The sequence below is a fragment of the Podarcis tiliguerta genome (assembly GCF_965153285.1).
Source record: "Podarcis tiliguerta genome assembly, chromosome: 2".
Taxonomy (NCBI): Eukaryota; Metazoa; Chordata; class Lepidosauria; order Squamata; family Lacertidae; genus Podarcis; species Podarcis tiliguerta.
In genome coordinates this window covers 2,297,473-2,320,812 of record NC_139535.1, presented here as the reverse complement: position 1 = coordinate 2,320,812, position 23,340 = coordinate 2,297,473, and the positions used below count along the sequence as shown (strand labels likewise).

General features: G+C 46.2%; 1 protein-coding gene across 6 annotated transcripts; it reads right to left on the bottom strand.

Moving 5' to 3' along the window:
• Positions 1 to 326: 326 nt before the first annotated feature.
• On the bottom strand, positions 327 to 21,352 carry LOC310670393 (uncharacterized protein). 6 transcript variants are annotated; one of them, XM_083425665.1, is made up of 5 exons: positions 21,285 to 21,352; positions 18,520 to 18,677; positions 5,168 to 5,294; positions 3,752 to 3,826; positions 327 to 2,335 (listed from the first exon to the last, which is right to left on the bottom strand). In XM_083425665.1, the coding sequence occupies exons 2-5, from the start codon at positions 18,592 to 18,594 to the stop codon at positions 879 to 881; spliced, it is 1,734 nt and encodes a 577-aa protein (XP_083281791.1). In that variant the 5' UTR covers positions 18,595 to 18,677; positions 21,285 to 21,352; the 3' UTR covers positions 327 to 878. The 6 variants fall into 6 exon arrangements, with proteins under 6 accessions (XP_083281791.1, XP_083281790.1, XP_083281792.1 ...); XM_083425664.1 differs by lacking the exons at positions 18,520 to 18,677; positions 21,285 to 21,352 and adding exons at positions 5,421 to 5,594; positions 7,272 to 7,373; XM_083425666.1 differs by lacking the exons at positions 5,168 to 5,294; positions 21,285 to 21,352 and adding an exon at positions 18,264 to 18,390 and having other exon boundaries at positions 18,520 to 18,725.
• Positions 21,353 to 23,340: the final 1,988 nt, after the last annotated feature.

The following is a 23,340-nucleotide window of genomic DNA, read 5'->3' as shown; positions in this document are numbered from 1 at the left end:
CCCCATAACAAAGCCTAACTTTCTCCATCAGCTCCTGCTTTTTACAAAAGGTACACATTGTAATGACGCTGGACCACCATTTAGGGAGGAAATGACTCTCCTGAAACCACTGGCAATGCCCACATTTCCCTGTGCCACCGTCCCTCCCCATATTGGTTGTTCCCCTCAGAACCTCTTTATTCCAGCTGCAAACAGGGATTTTATCCACTTTGCCCGTTAACGGAGCCATGAATGAGAAGGCATCATAAAAGCAATGAATTTAAAATATATAAACAACATAGGACGGGTTAAAATTACACTGTGCACATAAGACAATGGTTTCAGTCTTTCTGTGTTTTCATTGTTCCTTTATTGCAATTATAAAAATGGTGCTGTTCTTATAACAGGGAGTTGGACTAGACCCTTGGAGTCCCTCTCAACTCTACAGTTCTAGGATTCCAAAGCCAATACTGCTTCCTAAACACCACTGTTGTGTTCTACTTTTCACAACTCTCCATTCTTAACTATGTCTGCCAAAGATCAAATATCAATGGATTCTCAGCACATGTTCACTCACAATGAGCACTCCAGAGCCACATTCTGAATACCCCAAACAGTACATTGTATCTTTCATTATACTTACTATTACGAGACATTACCTTCACTGTCTTAATACATATATGCACAAGATTCCATACAAACACCAGAACATCAAATACACTCCATACATTTACAATTGATTTTTCCCTGTATGAGTTTGTTGAAACGAGGGACAAAGTGTCCAACATCTGCTGGAAAAACATGGCACACTCCATACATCTAAATGGGTTCTCCCCTGTGAGAGTTCATAGGTGTTTATTAATAACTCAGTTATAACTGAAGCACTTCCCACACTCCATTCATTTAAATGGTTTCTCACCCGTGTGAGTTTGTTGATGTATTATAAGTTTTGTACTTACACTAAAGCTCTTTCCACACTCCATACATTTAAATGGTTTTTCCCCTGTATGAGTTCGTTGATGTATTGTAAGTTTTCCATTTTCACTAAAGCTCTTTCCACACTCCAAACATTTAAAGGGTTTCTCCCCTGTGTGAGTTTGTAGATGTCTTGTAAGACCTCCACTATGACTGAAGCATTTCCCACAATCCATACATTTAAATGGTTTCTCCCCTGTGTGAGTTCGTTTATGTCTAATAAGGTGTGAACACTGTCTGAAGTTCTTTCCACACTCCATACACTTAAATGGTTTCTCCCCTGTGTGAATTTGTTGATGCTTTGCAAGAGATCCACTATGACTGAAGCACTTTCCACAATCCATACATTTAAATGGTTTCTCCCCTGTGTGAGATCGTTGATGTATAGTAAGGTGTGAACACTGACTGAAGCACTTCCCACACTCCAAACATGTAAATGGTTTCTCCCCGGTGTGACTTTGCTGGTGCACAGTGAGTCTCGAACTACAAATGAAGCTCGTTCCACACTCCAAACATTTATATGGTTTCTCCCCTGTATGAGTTCGTTGGTGCAGGGTAAGCTGTGAACACCGACTGAAGCTCTGCCCACACTCCATACATTTAAATGGTTTCTCCCCTGTATGAGTTCGTTGATGTAGAGTAAGTTGTGAACACGAACTGAAGCTCTGCCCACACTCCATACATTTAAATGGTTTCTCTCCTGTATGGGTTCGTTGATGTAGAGTTAGGTGTGAACACTGACTGAAGCACTTCCCACACTCCATACATCTAAATGGTTTCTCTCCTGTATGGGTTCGTTGATGTAGAGTAAGGCGTCCATTGTGACTGAAGCTTTGCCCACACTCCATACATTTAAACGGCTTCTCCCCTGTGTGAATTCGTAGATGTGCTGTAAGAGTTCTATTCCGACTGAAGCTCTGCCCACACTCCTTACATTTAAAGGGTTTCTCCCCTGTGTGAATTTGTAGATGTGTTGTAAGAGTTCCATTCTGACTGAAGCTCTGCCCACACTCCGTACATCTAAAGGGTTTCTCACCGGTGTGAGTTCGTTGATGTATAATAAGTTTTCCATTTTCACGGAAGCTCTTTCCACACTCCATACACTTAAATGGTTTCTCACCCGTGTGAGTTCGTTGGTGTACAGTAAGATTACCGCTTTCACTGAAGCACTTTCCACACTCCATACATCTAAATGGTTTCTCCCCTGTGTGAATTCGTTGATGTGCAGTAAGATTTCCATTTTTATTGAAGCTCTTTCCACACTCCATACATTTAAAGGGTTTCTCCTCTGTGTTATTTTGTAGATGTGTGCTAAGGTGTTCACTCACACTGACGTACTTTACAGATGGCCCCTCATAATTCTGATTGCCTTCTTCATCACCTGGTTTTAAGTGGGGGATAAGAAAATATTGTTAGGATTTCAAGGAACAGAACAAGAGAATACACAGCAAGACCAATCAGCACCTTCTCTTATTTCAACACCTCCAACAATCTCCCCTCTCTTATATACCACATTTTAAGGAAATGAAATAATCCCAGAAAATAGTCTCTTATTGCAGGAGACACATGTTGCAAGTTGACACACCGGAGTATTGGTAACCAAAATATTTGTTGAAGAGTTTATAACCAGCGATAAACTAAAAAGATCAATGTGGTAATGCATATAAACATGGTTTTTATCCGTAACAATTTTTTTAAAGATGACCAAGGAAGAATTATCAGGGTACAGGCAATTGTTGAAGGAGAAAAAATGAGTCTTGGTGAGTCTTTGCGCCAAATGAGAAAAAATGGAGATACAAACACTCACTAGAAAGACAACTGATATTTTATTACAATGGTAAGAATTCCTCTGGGAAAATAATTAAATATGCATAACTAAAGAACTAAGATTTAAGACCCAAAAAAGTGCAAATTCTACTGAGGACTATTTCTGATCACAACTCAATTCTATTTGTTATGAGAAGAGGATGAACTGGTAAAACCAGCTATGATTCACTGGGCAAGAGATACAGACCATAATATAGAGATGAGTGCTTGGGAGAAATGTGGAAGAGATTTAAAATATACAGCATGTCGCACACTGAAGAATTTTATGAAAAGGATGTATAGGTGGTATCTGACACCGAGTAAATTAGCTAAGATGTACAAAACTGAATTAGGTATCTGCTGGAAATGAAAGGGAAAAGTAGGTGGGTTTTTTTTTATCATATTCCCAAAAAAAGCTCAACAACTCTAACAATGAGATCACTGCCAGGTTTTTTTTTAATACCGTAAGTAGATTGCAGTCTCTTGGAAGTTGGATGCCCCTGGAATATGGGACATATATAAAAATTTATTGGGAGCTAAAACACCACTTTGACTTTCACCTTTGGAAGCCATTGCGGTGAAAATAAAACTATGGCGGAAAGTTGGGTGACTTATTTATTAAGAGTGGAGGGTGGAGAATTTAAATTAAAAGGGTTGAAGGATTTACCAGGAATGTTGACAACATGGTTACGATATCATCATTTGAATGAAATATTTAAAAAGGATATGAAGTGGGGGTTTGGGGAACAACTATCACAATTATGGAATACGGATATAAAATTTACAGCATGTTATTGTTTAAGAGAAAATTCGTGAGTTGAGAGACTGCTGTTGCCCTCCGGCCCTTCTAGTGGGTTTCTCCTTGACAGTCTCTCTCAGAACAGGATGCAGAAAAACAGGGGCCCTCATCCTGATGGGCTCTTTTTATATTCCTACACACTGAAATGAGATACACAAAGATACAGTCTTCCAGCAAAGCGGAAGGACATACCTCTCAATTGATCCAGGACAATGTCTCCATATTTTTCTGTTTCCGGTGAGATGAGCTCAGACTTGAGTATCTCTCCTATGTGGAATAAGTGAAACAGAAGTGTTATTTGCTTCATCTATGACTGTAAAAGTATCCAAAATAATAATCTTTTCAAGTAACATCCGGTGTCCCAAAAACCAGCTAATGCTATTCTAGGCTGCATCCACAGAAGTCTAGTGTCCAGATCAAGGGAAGTAATAATACCGCTCTATTCTGCCTTGGTCAGACCACACCTGGAATATGGTGTTTAATTCTGGGCACCACAATTTAAGAAGGATGTTGACAAGCTGGAAGGTGTGCAGAGGGGGGCAACCAAGATGATCAAGGGTCTGGAAACCAAGCCTTACGAGGAGCGCTTGATTTTATTTATTATAAATATGATGTATGATTGATTGATTGATTTAATTTATTATTTATAACCCGCCCATTTGGCTGGGTCTCCCCAGCCACCCTGGGCGGCTTCCGACAAAGTATTAAAATACAGTGGTCTGTTAAACATTAAAAGCTTCCCTAAACAGGGCTGCCTTCAGATGTCTTCTAAAAGTCTGGTACAGTGGAATTTGCTGCCAAGGAGTGTGGTGGAGTCTCCTTCTTGGGAGGTCTTTAAGCAGAGGCTTGACAACCATATGTCAGGAGTGCTCTGATGGTGTTTCCTGCTTGGCAGGGGGTTGGACTCGATGGCCCTTGTGGTCTCTTCCAACTCTATGATTCTATGATTCTATGTTGTTCTCTTTGACATCTGGTGGGAGGGCGTTCCACAGGGTGGACACCACTATCAAGAAGGCCCTCTGCCTGGTTCCCTGTAACTTGGCTTCTTGCAGCGAGGGAACCACCAGAAGGCCCTCAGCGCTGGACCTCAGTGTCTGGGCAGAATGATGGGGGTGGAGACGCTCCTTCAGGTATACTGGGCCAAGGCCGTTTAGGGCTTTAAAGGTCAGCACCAACACTTTGAATTGTGCTCGGAAACGTACTGGGAGCCAATGCAGGTCTTTCAGGGGAGTCATTTGCCTGCGGGGAAAGAAATCTCTCTGCCCACGTAATTGGCCGGGTTTCAGAAATCAATTTAGGGAAAATCCATCTAATAAATATTAGATAATCACCAGAACTAGCTTGCTGAATTAGTCCTACTTGGGCCAGTGAGGAGGCCAGGGTTTGAATTAGTTGTGGGGGTCTCAGAGCTGGTAATCTTCATAAAAGGGGAGGGGGAGGGAAGAGAAGGGAAATAAAAGATCAGGCTGAATTCAAATTAAAAGCCAGGCAGAATAGCTCTGTCTTACAGGCCCTATGTTGCTCCTTCATGGCATGAATAAATGGCTCAAACAGCAGGTTCGCATCTTTGAAGTCCATGAGTTAAGAGGGATAAAAATATGTCCTCACCTAGAGAGGCCACCATCTCATAATTCTCCTCCATGACTTCCTTGTGCAGAGCTCTTTGGCCTGGATCCAGCAGAGCCCACTCCTCCTCCGTGAAAAACACAGCCACCTCCTCAAAGGTCAAGAGGGCCTGGAAGAAGAGGGAGAAAACAGAGCTTCTCTTTGGTCCCCATCATCCCCTCTAAACACAGAGGGAGGCTGGGTGGTCCCATCTGTGCCTCTTCCCTCCTACCTGTTCCCGTTGCTCTTTCCCTACCTGAGGAAGCTGCCTGGCTCCTCTTTCTACTCCATCTTTAAGAAGAGATGGTCCAAACGGTGCTTCTGAGGCCATTGCGCTGCCTGAGGGAGAGATGGAGGACAAGGAGGCGGAAACTGGGCCACTTCCAGGACTCAGCTGTTGCCATGAAGCAATTCAAAGCAGGGAGCAGCTCTTTCAGGAGAACAATGCATTTATTATTATTATTATTATTATTATTAGAATTTATATACTGCCCTATACCCGGAGTTGGGCTTTAGATCACCTACAGTATTATAAGACCCTCCTGGCAACCCGGATAGGGACGAGGCCAGGCAGGAGTGAGGCTGGCAGCACCGGCAGAGAAAGTCCCTCAGCACCTCTGCGCTGGGCCAATCCTGCAAGGCAGGCCAGATCTCCCACCCCTGGGGGCTTTGATTCTCCTTTCCGACAAAGTCCCAAGAGGATGTCTGGAGAAGCCTCTTTTTGGAAAGAAGGAGCATCAAAATCTGCAGGGGTGGTGGTGGCTTTCAGTTTCCTCCCCCTCCCCCTTTCCCCCAAGTCCAGCTGGGGAGGGGGCATTTCTTTAATTCCTCCAATCTTGGCCTTGAAGGTGTTTAAAGGGCTCCTGAGACCTTGATCACTTTCAAATCCTGGCATCCATGGGCCCATTTCCCTTGCCAAGCAGGAGGGAAACCGATGAGGTGCTTGTTCATGCTTCAGGAAATGAAAAATGCCTCTTCCCTCCAGTTTTATATAAGCCTGGATAGCTCAGTTGGTTAGACCATGGTGCTGATAACGCCAAGGTTGCAGGTTCGATCCCTGTATGGACCAGCTGCATATTCCTGCATTGCAGGGGGTTGGACTAGATGACCCTCAGGGTCCCTTCCAACTCTACAGTGCTATGATTCTGTTTTGGGGCACAAAAGCAGCACAGCAACACCCCCCCCCCAACATGGGAAACCCAACAAGGCTCTTTCCGTTGTGCCAAAGCAACCTCAGCCGGCCAGACTAGGATTTCTGAAAGGGGAGCGGGGGGGGGCTCCCCCTTCCCAAGAAGCAAATCCTTGTTTCCTTTTGCTTCCTTCTCACATCAGCCCGTTCTTAATAAGGAGGCTCCAGAGGCTGATTTCCCTTGACACTGTCCATCTCTCACCCCCCACCCAACTCAAAATCTCCTCCCTCTCCCCCAATCCAGAGGCGACTCTGTTCTCCAGCTGCTTCCACTTCCTCTCCCCTGCTTGCCCTCCCGATCTCTGCCCCACTGAGGCAGGGGCTTCAGCAGCACATTTCGGAGGGGGGCAGATCAGGGTCCTGGAGGAGCTCAGCCCCCCGCCCCCGCCCAGACCGGCTCCCAGACGCAGGAGGCAGAGCCTGGGGGGAGCAGCAGTGAGAAGGGAGATGGAGGGTGTTAAACAGAGAGGAGCATCACTAGGTGGAATGGGGCTGCCCCCCCCCCTTTGAACGGAGAAAGAAGTCAGTCCTTCTCCGTCAACATGCAGAGGGTGGGGCTGCAAATCCCTTTGTAGTTAAGTTGCACTGGGGAGGGGGCGCCCTTTTCTGGTTCGTCTCAAGTGTCTTCGCCCCCCCCCCCGGAGCCTGGCTTGATCTCTGCGCTTCAAAAAGGATCTTGCAATGCAAACCCCATTGTGGGGGGAGGACCCCACTTTGCAACAGGATGGCCTGCATCCCGCCCCCCCCTCCATGATTCCCAGAGGGAAAGTTGGGAGCCCTTCCCTGCTCTCCCCTCATCCCCCCCCCCACTCTCCTTTCCCAGATGCTCTGTTTATAGGTTCAGGGGGAGGAAATGCAAATTCTTCTGCCGACCCCCAACCCCAAGTCGCGCCTCCCTCCCCCCAAAATACGTAATACCTCTTCATCCTCCTCTGCGGGCCTCTTTCTCTTCCGGGGATGTGCATGGAGACCCCTCCCCTCCAACTTTGCTTCTACTACCCCCCCCCAAAAAAAACCCCACTTCCTGCCTCTCTAGGAAACGGAGCTCATTGGCCCAGAGGGAGGGATGAGTGGCAGGAGATCCGCTTCCCACTCCCTGCAAACAGAAATTCCCTTCCCAGCCACCAATATCTACTGTACAGTATATTCCCATTTACAGTATTTAGTAAGAAATCAATGCCTTCAGTTCCTGCGAGCGGTAGCGAAAGGCGAACCCCCATCTCTGAAAAGGGGTTTAGAGCAGTAACTTAAGACAACCCTAAAGGCTGGTCCAGTGTCATTTCAATGGGTACCTTTTCTAAAAACCAGGAGCTGCTGGATAAATTTAGGCTTTGTTATGGGGGCGGGTAAATAGAAGGGGAAGAAATGGAGGCAGTGAGAGATTTTACTTTCTTGGGCTCCATGATCAGTGCAGATGGTGACAGCAGCCACAAAATTAAGAGACGCCTGCTTCTTGGGAGAAAAGCAATGACAAACCTAGACAGCATTTTAAAAAGTAGAGACATCACCTTGCCAACAAAGGTCCGTATAGTAAAAGCTATGGTTTTCCCAGTAGTGATGTATGGAAGTGAGAGCTGGACCATAAAGAAGGCTGATCGCCGAAGAATTGATGCTTTTGAATTATGGTGCTGGAGGAGACTCTTGAGAGTCCCATGGACTGCAAGAAGATCAAACGCATCCATTCTTAAGGAAATCAGCCCTGAGTGCTCACTGGAAGGACAGATCCTGAAGCTGAGGCTCCAGTACTTTGGCCACCTCATGAGAAGAGAAGACTCCCTGGAAAAGACACTGATGCTGGGAAAGATGGAGGGCACAAGGAGAAGGGGAAGACAGAGGACGAGATGGTTGGACAGTGTTCTTGAAGCTACCAGCATGAGTTTGACCAAACTGCGGGTGGCAGTGGAAGACAGGAGTGCCTGGCGTGCTCTGGTCCATGGGGTCACGAAGAGTCGGACACGACTGAACGACTAAACAACAACATGGGGGCGGGTGCAGCTCAGTGGTAGATCAGTTGCTTTGCATGCAGAAGGTCTCGGATTCCTATTTTCACGTTTGGTGGGAGTGTACCGTGGTCCACGCCTTCTAAGAGAAAGTTTTTTTTATCTGACCTCCAAAATCCCTGAACAATCTATCCGTCCTAATTCTGGGGAAGACCTGTTTTCCTATGGTGGCCGAGAAGCTCTGTATTGCCATTTATTTGGTGAGACGGTCACGGGTTCAATCCCCGGCAGCGAAAGAGGAAACGCACACCTTACTTCTGAAAAGCGCCCCCCCCCCCGGGAAAGAGGGTGGGAGGGGTTCAGAGTAGCAACTTACAACAATACTAAAAGGTGCCCAGACCTTCCGAGTGCCGCCAAGCGTCCTTGTTTTCCAGGGACACTCCTGGGTTTACAGAAGCCATCCCGGTGTCTGATTTAATCCCGGAACGTCTTATTTTCCATAGGATGTCCCTGTATCCATTGGATAAATTTTGGAGGGAGAAATGCGACCCCTGAACCAAAGAGATAAGTAACATCTGAAAGGCAGCCCTGTATAGCAAAGCTGTTTAACGTTTTATTATATGTTTTTATATATGTATGTTGGAAGATGATGATGATTAGGTGGCCATATTTCAAAAAGTGAAAATCCGGACACAAAACCAGTCCAGCTTTTTCTTTAGTTTTCCCCAAAGTTTGAACTTATTTTGCAAAAAATATATATAATGCAGTTTTTGAGCTATTTTGAACTATCTTTTAGCAAAATCAGCAAAAGTGGCACTGCCAACATGGGACATTTTGCCAATTTTCACCCAGACACTGCTTCCAACTACAGTATCCTGGATACGACTGAGAAATTCCAGACATATGGAAACCCTTCTGTTGAATAGGACGTCCCTATTCGGAGAAATTGCGGTGGGTATGGGCTGGTCCGGTGTCATTACAATGCGTACCTTTTTTCAAAAAGTGGGGGCCAATGCACAAAGTTGGGCTTTTTCTTTGAGGGAGCGAAGCTCAGTGGCAGAGCAGTTGCTTCGCATGCAGAAGGCCTCAGATGCAATGCTTTGCATGCAGAAGGAAGTCCCAGGTGCAGTCTTAATATCTTAATGACCATCTGTCAGGGATTATTAAGATGTCGTTCCTATTGGTGTTTTGCAACTTTGACCTGTTGCAGGACCTTAGCCAGACCTTAGCAGAGCATACACAGAGTTCCAGAAAGCAATCAGTTGCAGGCAGGATGGACGAAGCAGGAACAAGACGCTGCTAATGGTAACTTGGTTACTTAGATGTGTTTATTATTTACAGCAGACTCTACAAGTTACTATATACAGGAACAGATACAGATCTTAACCAGCTCTCTCTTAACAAACTCCAAACAACTCTCAGAACTCAGAACACCACACTGACCAACAAACTATCCAGTCAGTAAGGTCATAAGTCATCATGCCTGTGTGAGACCTCAACCAACGGTACAGCTGTATCCAGGGTCCCATATCTCCAGGCAGATAACTCCTCTCTGCTCAGTCATCCTTGTGAATGACTGTGTGAAGCTGTGTGAAGCTGCACAGAATGGCATGTAGTCAAAAATTCCAACAGTTCATGCATTTCAGGGGGATGAATACGATGACCGTCACGCTCCCTTCCAACGTGCAGGCGACCTTGGAACGGACCACTCACAGAAGAACCCTGACCAAACCTAAGAGGAGGCGTGTAGTGGTGATAGGGGATTCCCTACTGAGGGGAACAGAAGCAGTGATCTGTGGGCCTGACAAGATGTCTCGGGAAGTGTGCTGTCTCCCCGGGGCTAAGATCCAAGATGTAACTGAACGACTGCCAGGAATCATAAAACCCACTGACAAATACCCCTTCCTCTTGGTTCATGTGGGAACCAATGACACTGCAAGCAATAGCCTCCAGAAGATCAAAAGAGACTACGAGGCTCTGGGCAGGAAATTGAAGCAATTAAATGCACAAATCGTCATCTCATCTGTCCTCCCAGTTGAACGACGTGGCCCAGGGAGAGAGGGGAAAATAGTGGAAGTAAACAGCTGGCTTCGCAAATGGTGTAAACAGGAACGGTTTGGATTCTTAGATCACGGACTGCAGTTTCTTGAAGATGGACTTCTGGCAAGCGATGGGCTGCACCTCACAACGGTTGGGAGGAATGTTTTTGCCAAAAAACTCAGAAACCTCATCAGGAGGGCTTTAAACTGACTAATGTGGGGGAGGGAGACAGTGCTCCTGAAGGTAAGAGTCTATCAATTGATGAAGATGATCATCCAAATGTCATAGACCAAATGGAGCAAACAGCAAGCAGACCTAGTGGTGGGAGGAAAAAATCCTTAAATAAGAGACACGGGGGAATGACTAATGGACTTCAATGTCTGTACACTAATGCACAAAGCATGGGAAATAAACAAGATGAGCTTGAGCTCTTGGTACAGCAAACTAAATATGACATAATAGGCATCACTGAAACCTGGTGGGATAAGTCCCACGATTGGAATGTAAAAATGGAGGGATACAATCTATTTCAGAGAAACAGACCAGACAAGAAAGGAGGAGGAGTGGCGTTATATGTCAGGGATGTGTATACCTGTGAAGAGATCCAAGATTTAGAACCTCAAAGCCAAAGTGAGAGCATTTGGGTCAAAATTAAGGGAGAGAAGAATAACATTGACCTCATTGTGGGAGTTTACTATAGATCCCCAAGCCAAACGGAGGACATAGATGATGCCTTCCTGGAACAGATGGCCAAGCATGCAAAAGGAAGGGAGATAGTAGTAATGGGGGACTTCAATTACCCGGATATTTGTTGGATGTCAAACTCAGCCAAGAGCATAAGGTCAAACAAATTCCTCACTGGCCTTGCAGACAACTTCATTGTCCAGAAAGTGGGAGAAGCAACAAGAGGAACAGCCATTTTAGATCTGGTCCTAACCAATGTTGATGACCTGGTTAATGGGGTAGAAGTGGAAGGATCATTAGGCGCAAGTGATCATGCTCTTCTGAAGTTTACTATACAGCGGAAAGGAGCAGCCAAGCATACTAGGACTCAATTTCTTGACTTTAAGAAAGCCGACTTCATAAAACTTAGGGAAGTGCTGGGTGAGATCCCATGGACAGTAATACTAAAAGGAAAGGGAGTTCATGATGGCTGGGAGTTTGTTAAGAGGGAGATAGTAAAAGCACAACTTCAGGCAATACCAATGAGACGGAAACATGGAAGGTGCCTAAAGAAGCCAGGGTGGCTATCTAAAGAACTTTTAACTGAGTTAAGATTAAAAAAGGATGTGTACAAAAAATGGAAAAGGGGGGAAACCACCAAAGAGGAATTCAAACAAATAGCCAGCACGTGTAGACACAAAGTCAGAAAAGCTAAAGCACAGAATGAACTCAGGCTTGCTAGAGAGGTTAAAAGCAACAAAAAAGGCTTTTATGGGTATGTTCGTAGCAAAAGGAAGAAAAAAGAAACAGTGGGGTCACTCAGAGGAGAAGATGGTGAAATGCAAACAGGGGACACAGAAAGGGCTGAACTCCTCAATGCCTTCTTTGCCTCAGTCTTCTCCGATAAAGAAAACAATGCCCGACCTGAAGAATTTGGAGCAAATGATTCAGCAGAGAAAACACAGCCCAGAATAACTAAGGAGATAGTACAAGAATACTTGGCTAGTTTAGATGTATTCAAGTCTCCAGGGCCAGACGAACTGCATCCAAGAGTATTAAAAGAACCGGCAGATGTGATCTCAGAACCACTGGCAGTCATCTTTGAGAATTCCTGGAGAACAGGCGAAGTCCCAGCAGACTGGAGGAGGGCAAATGTTGTCCCTATTTTCAAAAAGGGGAAAAGAGAGGACCCAAATAATTATCACCCAGTCAGTCTGACATCAATACCAGGGAAGATTCTGGAGCAGATTATTAAGCAAACAGTCTGTGAGCACCTAGAAAGGAATGCTGTGATCACCAATAGTCAGCATGGAGTTCGGAAAAATAAGTCATGTCAGACTAACCTGATCTCATTTTTTGACAGAATTACAAGCCTGGTAGATGAAGGGAACGCAGTGGATGTAGCCTACCTTGATTTCAGCAAGGCATTTGACAAGGTGCCCCATGATATTCTTGTAAAGAAGCTGGTAAAATGCGGTCTTGACTATGCTACCACTCAGTGGATTTGTAACTGGCTGACTGACCGGACCCAAAGGGTGCTCATCAATGGTTCCTCTTCATCCTGGAGAAGAGTGGCTAGTGGGGTGCCACAGGGTTCTGTCTTGGGCCCGGTCTTATTCAACATCTTTATCAACAACTTGGATGATGGACTCAAGGGCATCCTGATCAAATTTGCAGATGACACCAAACTGGGAGGGGTGGCTAACACCCCAGAGGACAGGATCACACTTCAAAACGACCTTGACAGATTAGAGAACTGGGCCAAAACAAACAAGATGAATTTTAACAGGGAGAAATATAAAGTATTGTACTTGGGCAAAAAAAATGAGAGGCACAAATACAAGATGGGTGACACCTGGCTTGAGAGCAGTACATGTGAAAAGGATCTAGGAGTCTTGGTTGACCACAAACTTGACATGAGCCAACAGTGTGACGCGGCAGCTAAAAAAGCCAATGCAATTCTGGGCTGCATCAATAGCAGTATAGCATCTAGATCAAGGGAAGTAATAGTGCCGCTGTATTCTGCTCTGGTCAGACCTCACCTGGAGTACTGTGTCCAGTTCTGGGCACCACAGTTCAAGAAGGACACTGACAAACTGGAACGTGTCCAGAGGAGGGCAACCAAAATGGTCAAAGGCCTGGAAACGATGCCTTATGAGGAACGGCTTAGGGAGCTGGGCATGTTTAGCCTGGAGAAGAGGAGGTTAAGGGGTGATATGATAGCCATGTTCAAATATATAAAAGGATGTCACACAGAGGAGGGAGAAAGGTTGTTTTCTGCTGCTCCAGAGAAGCGGACACGGAGCAATGGATCCAAACTACAAGAAAGAAGATTCCACCTAAACATTGGGAAGAACTTCCTGACAGTAAGAGCTGTTCGACAGTGGAATTTGCTGCCAAGGAGTGTGGTGGAGTCTCCTTCTTTGGAGGTCTTTAAGCAGAGGCTTGACAGCCATATGTCAGGAGTGCTCTGATGGTGTTTCCTGCTTGGCAGGGGGTTGGACTCGATGGCCCTTGTGGTCTCTTCCAACTCTATGATTCTAACTCTACACTTCTATGATTCACACATACAAAGGGGGTAGTAAGGAATGGCCATGTGTCAATTGTGGTAGCTGCTATTAGAACCGGACTGGCCTTCCCTAGTTTTAAAGTTAATACAAAATCATGAACCTATTTCTAAGAGGCATTCGGCTGAGAATGTTGTCAATCTGGACCCTTGCTGAAGATGATTTACCACAACATAAAGAGGACTAAATTTGTTTGCCGCTCATAGGCCTATTCTTCCCCACCAGTCTAACATGACTAGTGTAGCCTCCTATACTACCTGATTTCTGAAACAGGGCCAATTACGTGGGCACAGAGATTTCCCCGCAGGCAAATGACTCCCCTGAAAGACCTGCGTTGGCTCCCAGTACGTTTCCGAGCACAATTCAAAGTGCTGATGCTGACCTTTAAAGCCCTAAATGGCCTCGGTCCAGTATACCTGAAGGAGTGTCTCCACCCCTATCATTCAACCTGGACACTGAGGTCCAGCTCTGAGGGCCTTCTGGTGCTTCCCTCCCTGCAAAGAAGTGAGGTTACAGGGAACCAGGCAGAGGGCCTTCTCGGTAGTGGTGCCCGCTCTGTGGAACACCCTCCCATCAGATGTCAAGGAAATAAACAACTATCTGAAGTTTAGAAGACATCTGAAGGCAGCCCTGTTTAGGGAAGTTTTTAATGACAGATGTTTTAATGTATTTTTAATCTTTTGTTGGAAGCCGCCCAGAGTGGCTGGGGAAACCCAGCCAGATGGGCAGGGTATCTATCTATCTATCTGTGTGTGTGTGTGTGTGTGTAAATAAATAAAATATAAACACTGGCAATGCCCACATTCCCCAGTGCCATAGCCAAGATTAAGCAATATATGATGGTTTAAAGATTACTTTCTGCATGAACATGGTTTCAGCCTCTCTGTGTTTTCATTGTTCCTTTGTTGCAATTATAAAAATGGGCTTTATGCCTAGAAGACCTTTGGAGTCCCTTTCAACTCTACAGTTCTAGGATTCCAGAGCCAATCCTGCTTCCTAAACACCACTGTCATGCTCCACTTTTCACAACTCTCCATTCCCAATTCTCTCTGCAAAGACAAAATATCAATGGACTCTTAGCACATGTTCACTCACAATGAGCACTCCAGTGTGATATTCTGCACATCCCTAACAGTACATTGTATCTTTCATTATACTTACTATTATGAGACATTACCTTTGTTGCTTTAATACATATATGCACAACACTCCATACAACCGCAGAACATCAAATATTCTCCGTGCATTTACAATGGATTTCCCCCTATGAGATTTTGTGGATATGAGGGACAAAGTGAATTCTGTGGGGAAAACTTGACATCTCCAAGGGTTCTCCCCTATGTGAGTCTGTGATTATTAAGAACTCCATTATAACTGAAACACTTTCCACACTCCAAACATTTAAACCGTTGCTTCTCTGTGAGATCGTTGATGTTTTCTAAGAGTTATGCTCTTACTGAAGCACTTTCCACAATCCATACATTCATATGGTTTCTCCCCTGTGTGTTTGTTGATGATTTTTAAGGTTTCCTTTCTGACTGAAGCTCTTTCCACACTCCATACATCTAAACGGTTTCTCCCCTGTGTGAGTTCGTAGATGTACAATAAGTGCTCCATTGTGAATAAAGCTCTTTCCACACTCTGTACATCTAAAGGGTTTCTCCCCTGTGTGAGTTTGGTGATGTCTTCTAAGTTTTCCACCTTCACGGAAACCCTTCCCACACTCCATACATCTATATGGTTTCTCCCCTGTGTGAGTTCGGTGATGTCTTGCAAGTCGTCCACCTTCACAGAAACCCTTCCCACACTCCATACATCTATATGGTTTCTCCCCTGTGTGAGTTCGGTGATGTCTTGCAAGTCGTCCACCTTCACAGAAACCCTTCCCACACTCCATACATCTATATGGTTTCTCTTCTGTGTGGGTTTGTTGATGTCTTGCAAGGTACGCACTTTTAGTGTAGCTCTTTCCACACGCCAAACATTTATATGCTGTCTCCCGTGTGTGAATTTGTTGATGTTTGGTAAGGTTATCACTCTGCCTGAAGCTCTTTCCACACTCCATACATCTATATGGTTTCTCCCCTGTGTGAGTTTGGTGATGTCTTTTAAGTTTTCCAGCTTCACTGAAACCCTTCCCACACTCCATACATCTATATGATTTCTCTTCTGTGTGGGTTTGTTGATGTTTTGCAAGTGACCCACTTACAGTATAGCTCTTTCCACATGCCAAACATTTATATGGTTTCTCACCCGTGTGAGTTTGTTGATGTTTGGTAAGGTTATTACTCTGCCTGAAGCTCTTTCCACACTCCATACACCTAAATGGTTTCTCCCCTGTGTGAATCTGTTGATGTCTAGTAAGGTTTGAAGACTGTCTGAAGCTCTTCCCGCACTCCATACATCTGAATGGTTTCTCCCCTGTGTGAATCTGTTGATGTCTAGTAAGGTTTGAAGAGTGTCTGAAGCTCTTTCCGCACTCCATACATCTGAATGGTTTCTCCCCTCTGTTAGTTTGTAGATGTGTGCTAAGGTGTTCACTCACACTAAAGTACTTCACAGGTGGCACCTCATAATTCTGATTGTCTTCTATGTTACCTGGTTGAAAGTTGGGGGAAAGAAAATATTGTTAGGTCTTCAAGGAAGAAAACAAGAGAAATAAACACGCAGCAAGACCAATCCACACTTTCTCTTATTTTAACTAATCCAGCATTCCTCCCTCTCCCATGTACCACATTTTAGGAAAGGAAATCTGAAAATAGAATCATAGAATCATAGAGTTGGAAGAGACCACAAGGGCCATCGAGTCCAACCCCCTGCCAAGCAGGAAACACCATCAGAGCACTCCTGACATATGGTTGTCAAGCCTCTGCTTAAAGACCTCCAAAGAAGGAGACTCCACCACACTCCTTGGCAGCAAATTCCACTGTCGAACAGCTCTTACTGTCAGGAAGTTCTTCCTAATGTTTAGGTGGAATCTTCTTTCTTGTAGTTTGGATCCATTGCTCCGTGTCCGCTTCTCTGGAGCAGGAGAAAACAACCTTTCTCCCTCCTCTATGTGACATCCTTTTATATATTTGAACATGGCTATCATATCACCCCTTAACCTCCTCTTCTCCAGGCTAAACATGCCCAGCTCCCTTAGCCGTTCCTCATAAGGCATCGTTTCCAGGCCTTTGACCATTTTGGTTGCCCTCCTCTGGACACGTTCCATTTTGTCAGTGTCCTTCTTGAACTGTGGTGCCCAGAACTGGACACAGTACTCCAGGTGAGGTCTGACCAGAGCAGAATACAGTGGCACTATTACTTCCCTTGATCTAGATGCTATACTCCTATTGATGCAGCCCAGAATTGCATTGGCTTTTTTAGCTGCCGCATCACACTGTTGATAATAATATCTGTTGAAATAATATCAAGAACCCTTAGTATCCAGTTCTACCTTCAAATCCCATGTAACACTGAGCACCAAGAGAAACCTTCTATGCTGATGTGAGGCATCTATGGCCCTCAAGATGTGGCTGGACTTAAGTAGCCCCAACCGAAGTAAAGATGGCCAATGACCAGGGATGGCAAGAGTTGTAGTGCAGCAACATCGGAAGGGACACACTTCTCGGTAGCGGCACCCGCCCAGTCGAACACCCTCCCATCAGATGTCAAGGAAATAAACAACTATCTGACTTTCAGAAGACATCTGAAGGCAGTCCTGTTTAGGGAAGTTTTTAATGTTTGATTCTTTTTTAATATTTTGTTGGGAGCCGCCCAGAGTGGCTGGGGAAACCGGGCAGATGGGTCGGAAATAAATAAATTATCATCATCACCATCATCCAATTGCAGAATAGTCATTACCAAGGCATCATGGACTTTGAAGAAGCACCAACTCAGGATGAAGAAGAAGAGTTTGGATTTGATATCCCGCTTTATCACTACCCTAAGGAGTCTCAATGTGGCTAACATTCTCCTTTCCCTTCCTACCCCATAACAAACACTCTGTGAGGTGAGTGGGGCTGAGAGACTTCAGAGAAGTGTGACTGGCCCAAGGTCGCCCAGCAGCTACATGTGGAGGAGCGGAGACGCAAACTCACTTCACCAGATTATGAGTCTACCGCTCTTAACCACTACACCACACTGGTGCAAGCACTATCATTTTAGTCTATCCTTAATCAATATGCTTGCAAACTTTTAATAAAGCCATCTTTACATACTTTCTAAACACTATAATAAACCTTTCCTAATATATGTAATTATGCTAAATTTGGTCATCCTCAACAAACACTCTGTGAGGTGAGTGAGGCTGAGAGACTTCAAAGAAATGTCACTAGCCCAAGGTCACCCAGCAGTTGCATGTGGAGAAGCGCAGATGCGAACCCGGTTCACCAGATTACAAGTCTACCGCTCTTAACCACTACACAACACTGGATGAAAGGGAGAAGCAAGCTAAGAGGAAAGAATGTTTGGCAAAACTTAACTGTGATTAACTCCCGCCCAGAAACCCATGTCCCCACTGTGGAAGGATGTGTGGATCCAGAATCGGACTCCACAGTCACTCACGGACACACCGTTAAGACCGTGTTCATGGAAGACAATCTTATTCGTCTACGAGGATTTGCCAAAGAAGAAGACACGCCATGAATAAATGGCTCAAATAGGAGATTTACTCTTTCAACGTCTAACAGTCAAGAGGAATAAAAATGTGCCCTCACCTAAAGAGGCCACCATCTCATAATTCTCCTCCATGACTTCCTTGTGCAGAGCTCTTTGGCCAGGATCCAGCAGAGCCCACTCCTCCTCCGTGAAAACCACAGCCACCTCCTCAAAGGTCAAGAGGGCCTGGAAGAAGAAGAGGAAGAAAACAGAGCTTCTCTTAGATCCCCATCATCCCCACTCAAGACAGAGGGAGGCTGGGTGGTCCCATCTGTGCCTCTTCCCTCCTCCCTGCTCCCCTTGCTCTTTCCCTACCTGAGAAAGCTGCCTGGCCCCTCTTTCCACTCCACCTCTGAGAAGAGGCCGTTCAGAGGGGGTCTCGAAGGCCATTGTGTTGCCAGTGGAAAGGACAGAGGAGGAGGAGGCGTAAACTGGGCCACTTCTGGGACTCTCACAGCTGTTGCAACGATGCACTTAAATGCAGGGAGCAGCCCTTTTAGGAGAACAATGAAGAAATAATAATAATAATAATAATAATAATAATAATAGTTATTAATTAAATTTATATACCGCCCTATACTTGGAGGTCTCAGGGTGGTTCACAGAAAGATGGATTTAATTAGGGTGGGATACATTTACACAGATAGCATACCTGTTACAAATTACAAATATCAATACTAATAAACTAATACGCATAAATTCTAATTACAAAGTCAGAGAACTGGAAGGATGTAATCCTTTCTACAGGCACTTTATAATACTATAAGCTGCCTCAGTCTTTAGGGGACATTCAGCTTCGGATTGTAAAGTTCTAGGATCAAATCCCAAACTTTTAATGAAGCTTCGCAGAAAGTGTTACGGTCAGTACCTCTGCAGACCTCACTTTTCCTTTCCTCCGAACAGCCACCCAAGAAACCAGTTTCTGAACCTTTGATACATTTAGAATAAAGAAAATAAGGGAAACGCCTAAATTATGGGCAGAATTTGCAGTCAGAGGAAAACCAACACCTGGAGGGCACCAGGGTGAAGAAGCGGAGCAGATGGAAATATTTAGAGCACTCTATGCGCTAACATGGACTGTAGTTTAGGGGACAGAGATATGAAGTTCAGTGGCTTATGACCCCCTAGTCCTTCCTCTTAGGAACGTGTGTGTGTGTGTGTGTGTGTGTCCCCTTTTATCTTCCCTACACTGGGAGGAAGGACAGGAGGAGAAATATTCAGGGGGTCCAAGCTTGGCACAGGGCATCCCTCCTGAGAATGGGGATGGGAGATTGGGTCTCCCTGGTGGAAGCCCAGCACCCGAACTGCAGGGTGGGGAACCTCAGACCCAGGGGCTACATTGGCCCTCAAGTCACCTCTCTCTTTCTCTCTCTGGCCCTCAGGAACTTCCCCAGCGCCACACCCTCTTTCCAATACTTCCCAGCTGCCTCCTGAGGTTTTTCTGTGGGGCTGGAAAAAATCCCTGGAAGGCAGGCAGCTCCTGGACAAAGCTCAGTCAGCCCCATAGCCCCACCCACTCTGTCCCGCCCATCAATGGAAAGTGGACCCTGAAAGGCTGCTCAGAATCGAATGAGGCCCTCAGGCTGGATAATGGTCTCCACCCCTGTTCCAAACAGGAAACAGGCTGTCATCCTGGCCCACTTTGCAGGGTTCTGGTGTGAGCATTGCCCAGGTGGTGGGCTTTAGAAGACCTTTAGTGTTATAAGGCCCTCCTGGCAACCAGGAAGGGGACGAGGCCAGGCAGGAGCGAGGCTGGCAGCACCGGCAGAGAAAGTCCCTCAGCACCTCTGCGCTGGGCCAATCCTGCAAGACAGGCCAGATCTCCCACCCCTGGGAGCTTTGATTCTCCTTCCCGACAAAGTCCCAAGAGGATATCTGGAGAAGCCTCTTCTTGGAAAGAAAGCATCAAAATCTACAGGGGTGGGGGTGGCTTTCACTTTCCTCCCCCTCCCCCTCTCCCACAAGTCCAGCTGGGGAGGGGGTATTTCTTTAATTCCTCCAATCTTGGCCTTGAAGGTGTTTAAAGGGCTCCTGAGACCTTGATCACTTTCAAATCCTGCCATCCATGGGCCCATTTTCCTTGCCAAGCAGGAGGAAAACTGATGAGGTGCTTTTTCATGCTTCAGGAAATGAAAAATGCCTCTTCCCTCCAGTTTTGGGGCACAAAAGAAGCACAGCAAACCCTCCCCAACTGCACCCACACACATGGGAAACCCAACAAGGCTCTTTCCTTTCTGCCAAAGCAACCTCAGCCGGCCAGACTAGGATTTCTGAAAGGGGAGCTGGGGGGGTGGGTTCCCCTTCCTTCTCACATCAGCCTCTTTCTTACTAAGGAAGCTCCGGAGGCCGATTTCCCTTGACAATGTCCACTTCTCACCCCCCCCACACACACACACTCGAAATCTCCCTCTCTCCAGCTGCTTCCACTGCACCAAAGCAGACTTCCTCTCCCCTGCTTGCCCCCCCCATCTCCGACCCACTGAGGCAGGGGCTTCAGCAGCACATTTCGGAGGGGGGCAGATCAGGGTCCTGGAGGAGCTCAGCCCCCCCCCCCATCCTGCCCAGACCGGCTCCCTGACGCAGGAGGCAGAGCCTGGGGGGAGCAGCAGTGAGAAGGGAGATGGAGGGTGTTAAGCAGAGAGGAGCATCACTAGGCGGAATGGGGCTGCCCCCCCCCTTTGAACGGAGAAGGACTGACTGCTGAGTCAACATGCACAGGGTGGGGCTGCAAATCCCTTTGTAGTTAAGTTCCACGGGGGGGGGACCCTTTTCTGGTTCGTCTCAAGTGTCTTCGCCCCCCCCCCCTTGGGAGCCTGGCTTGATCTCTGCGCTTCGAAAAGGATCTTGCAATGCAAACCCCATTGTGGGGGGAGGACCCCACTTTGCAACAGGATGGCCTGCATCCCGCCCCCCCCGCTGATTCCCAGAGGGAAAGTGGGGAGCCCCTTCCCTGCTCTCCCCTCATTCCCCTCCTTTCCCAGATGCTCTGTTTATAGGTTCAGGGGGAGGGAATGCAAATTCTTCTGCCGACCCCCAACCCCAAGTCGCGCCCCCCCCCCGCCCCCCAAAATACATAATACCTCTTCATGCTTTTCTGCGGGCCTCTTTCTCTTCAGGGGATGTGCATGGAGACCCCTCCCCTCCAACTTTGCTTCTACTACCCCCCCCCCAAAAAAAACCCCACTTCCTGCCTCTCTAGGAAACGGAGCTCATTGGCCCAGAGGGAGGGATGAGTGGCAGGAGATCCGCCTCCTGCTCCCTGCAAACAGAAATTCCCTTCCCAGCCAGCAATATCTACTGTACAGTATATTCCCATTTACAGTATTTAGTGAGAAATCAATGCCTTCAATTCCTGCGATCGGTAGCGAAACGCGAACCCCCATCTCTGAAAAGGGGTTTAGAGCAGTAACTTAAGACAACCCTAAAGGCTGGTCCAGTGTCATTGCAATGGGTACCTTTTCTAAAAACCAGGAGCTGATTGATAAATTTAGGCTTTGTTATGGGGGCGGGTAAATAGAAGGGGAGGAAATGGAGGCAGTGAGAGATTTTACTTTCTTGGGCTCCATGATCAGTGCAGATGGTGACAGCAGCCACGAAATTAAGAGACGCCTGCTTATTGGGAGGAAAGCAATGACAAACCTAGATAGCATTTTAAAAAGTAGAGACATCACCTTGCCAACAAAGGTCCGTATAGTAAAAGCTATGGTTTTCCCAGTAGTGATGTATGGAAGTGAGAGCTGGACCATAAAGAAGGCTGATTGCCGAAGAATTGACGCTTTTGAATTATGATGCTGGAGGAGACTCTTGAGAGTCCCATGGACTGCAAGAAGATCAAATGCATCCATTCTTAAGGAAATCAGCCCTGAGTGCTCACTGGAAGGACAGATCGTGAAGCTGAGACTCCAATACTTTGGCCACCTCATGAGAAGAGAAGACTCCCTGGAAAAGACCCTGATGCTGGGAAAGATGGAGGGCACAAGGAGAAGGGGACGACAGAGGAAGAGATGGTTGGACAGTGTTCTCGAAGCTACAAACATGAATCTGACCAAACTGCGGGTGGCAGTGGAAGACAGGAGTGCCTGGCGTGCTCTGGTCCAGGGGGTCACGAAGAGTCCGACACGACTGAACGACTAAACAACAACATGGGGGCGGGTGCAGCTCAGTGGTAGATCAGTTGCTTTGCATGCAGAAGGTCTCGGATTCCTATTTTCACGTTTGGAGGGAGTGTACCTTGGTCCACGCCTTCTAAGAGAAAGTTTTTTTTATCTGACCTCCAAAATCCCTGAACAATCTATCCGTCCTAGTTCCAGGGAAGACCTGCTTTCCTAGGGTGGCCGAGAAGCTCTATATTGCCATTTATTTGGTGAGCCGGTCACGGGTTCAATCCCCAGCAGTGAAAGAGGAAACGCACACCTTACTTCTGAAAAGCCCCCCCCCCCCCCGGGAAAGAGGGTGGAAGGGGTTCAGAGTAGCAACTTACAACAATACTAAAAGGTGCCCAGACCTTCCGAGTGCCGCCAAGCGTCCTTGTTTTCCAGGGACACTCCTGGGTTTGAAGAAGCCATCCTGGTTTCTGATTTAATCCCGGAACGTCTTATTTTCCATAGGATGTCCCTGTATCCATTGGATAAATTTTGGAGGGAGAAATGCGACCCCTGAACCAAAGAGATAAGTAACATCTGAAAGGCAGCCCTGTATAGCAAAGCTGTTTAACGTTTTATTATATGTTTTTATATATGTATGTTGGAAGATGATGGTGATTAGGTGGCCATATTTGAAAAAGTGAAAATCCGGACACAAAACCAGTCCAGCTTTTTCTTTGGTTTTCCCCAAAGTTTGAACTTATTTTGCAAAAAATATATATAATGCAGTTTTTGAGCTATTTTGAACTATCTTTTAGCAAAATCAGCAAAAATGGCACTGCCAACATGGGACATTTTGCCAATTTTCACCCAGACACTGCTTCCAACTACAGTATCCTGGGTACGTCTGAGAAATTCCAGACATATGGAAACCCTACTGTTGAATAGGACGTCCCTATTCGGAGAAATTGTGGTGGGTATGGGCTGGGCTGGTGTCATTACAATGGGTACCTTTTTTCAAAAAGTGGGGGCCAATGGACAAAGTTGGGCTTTT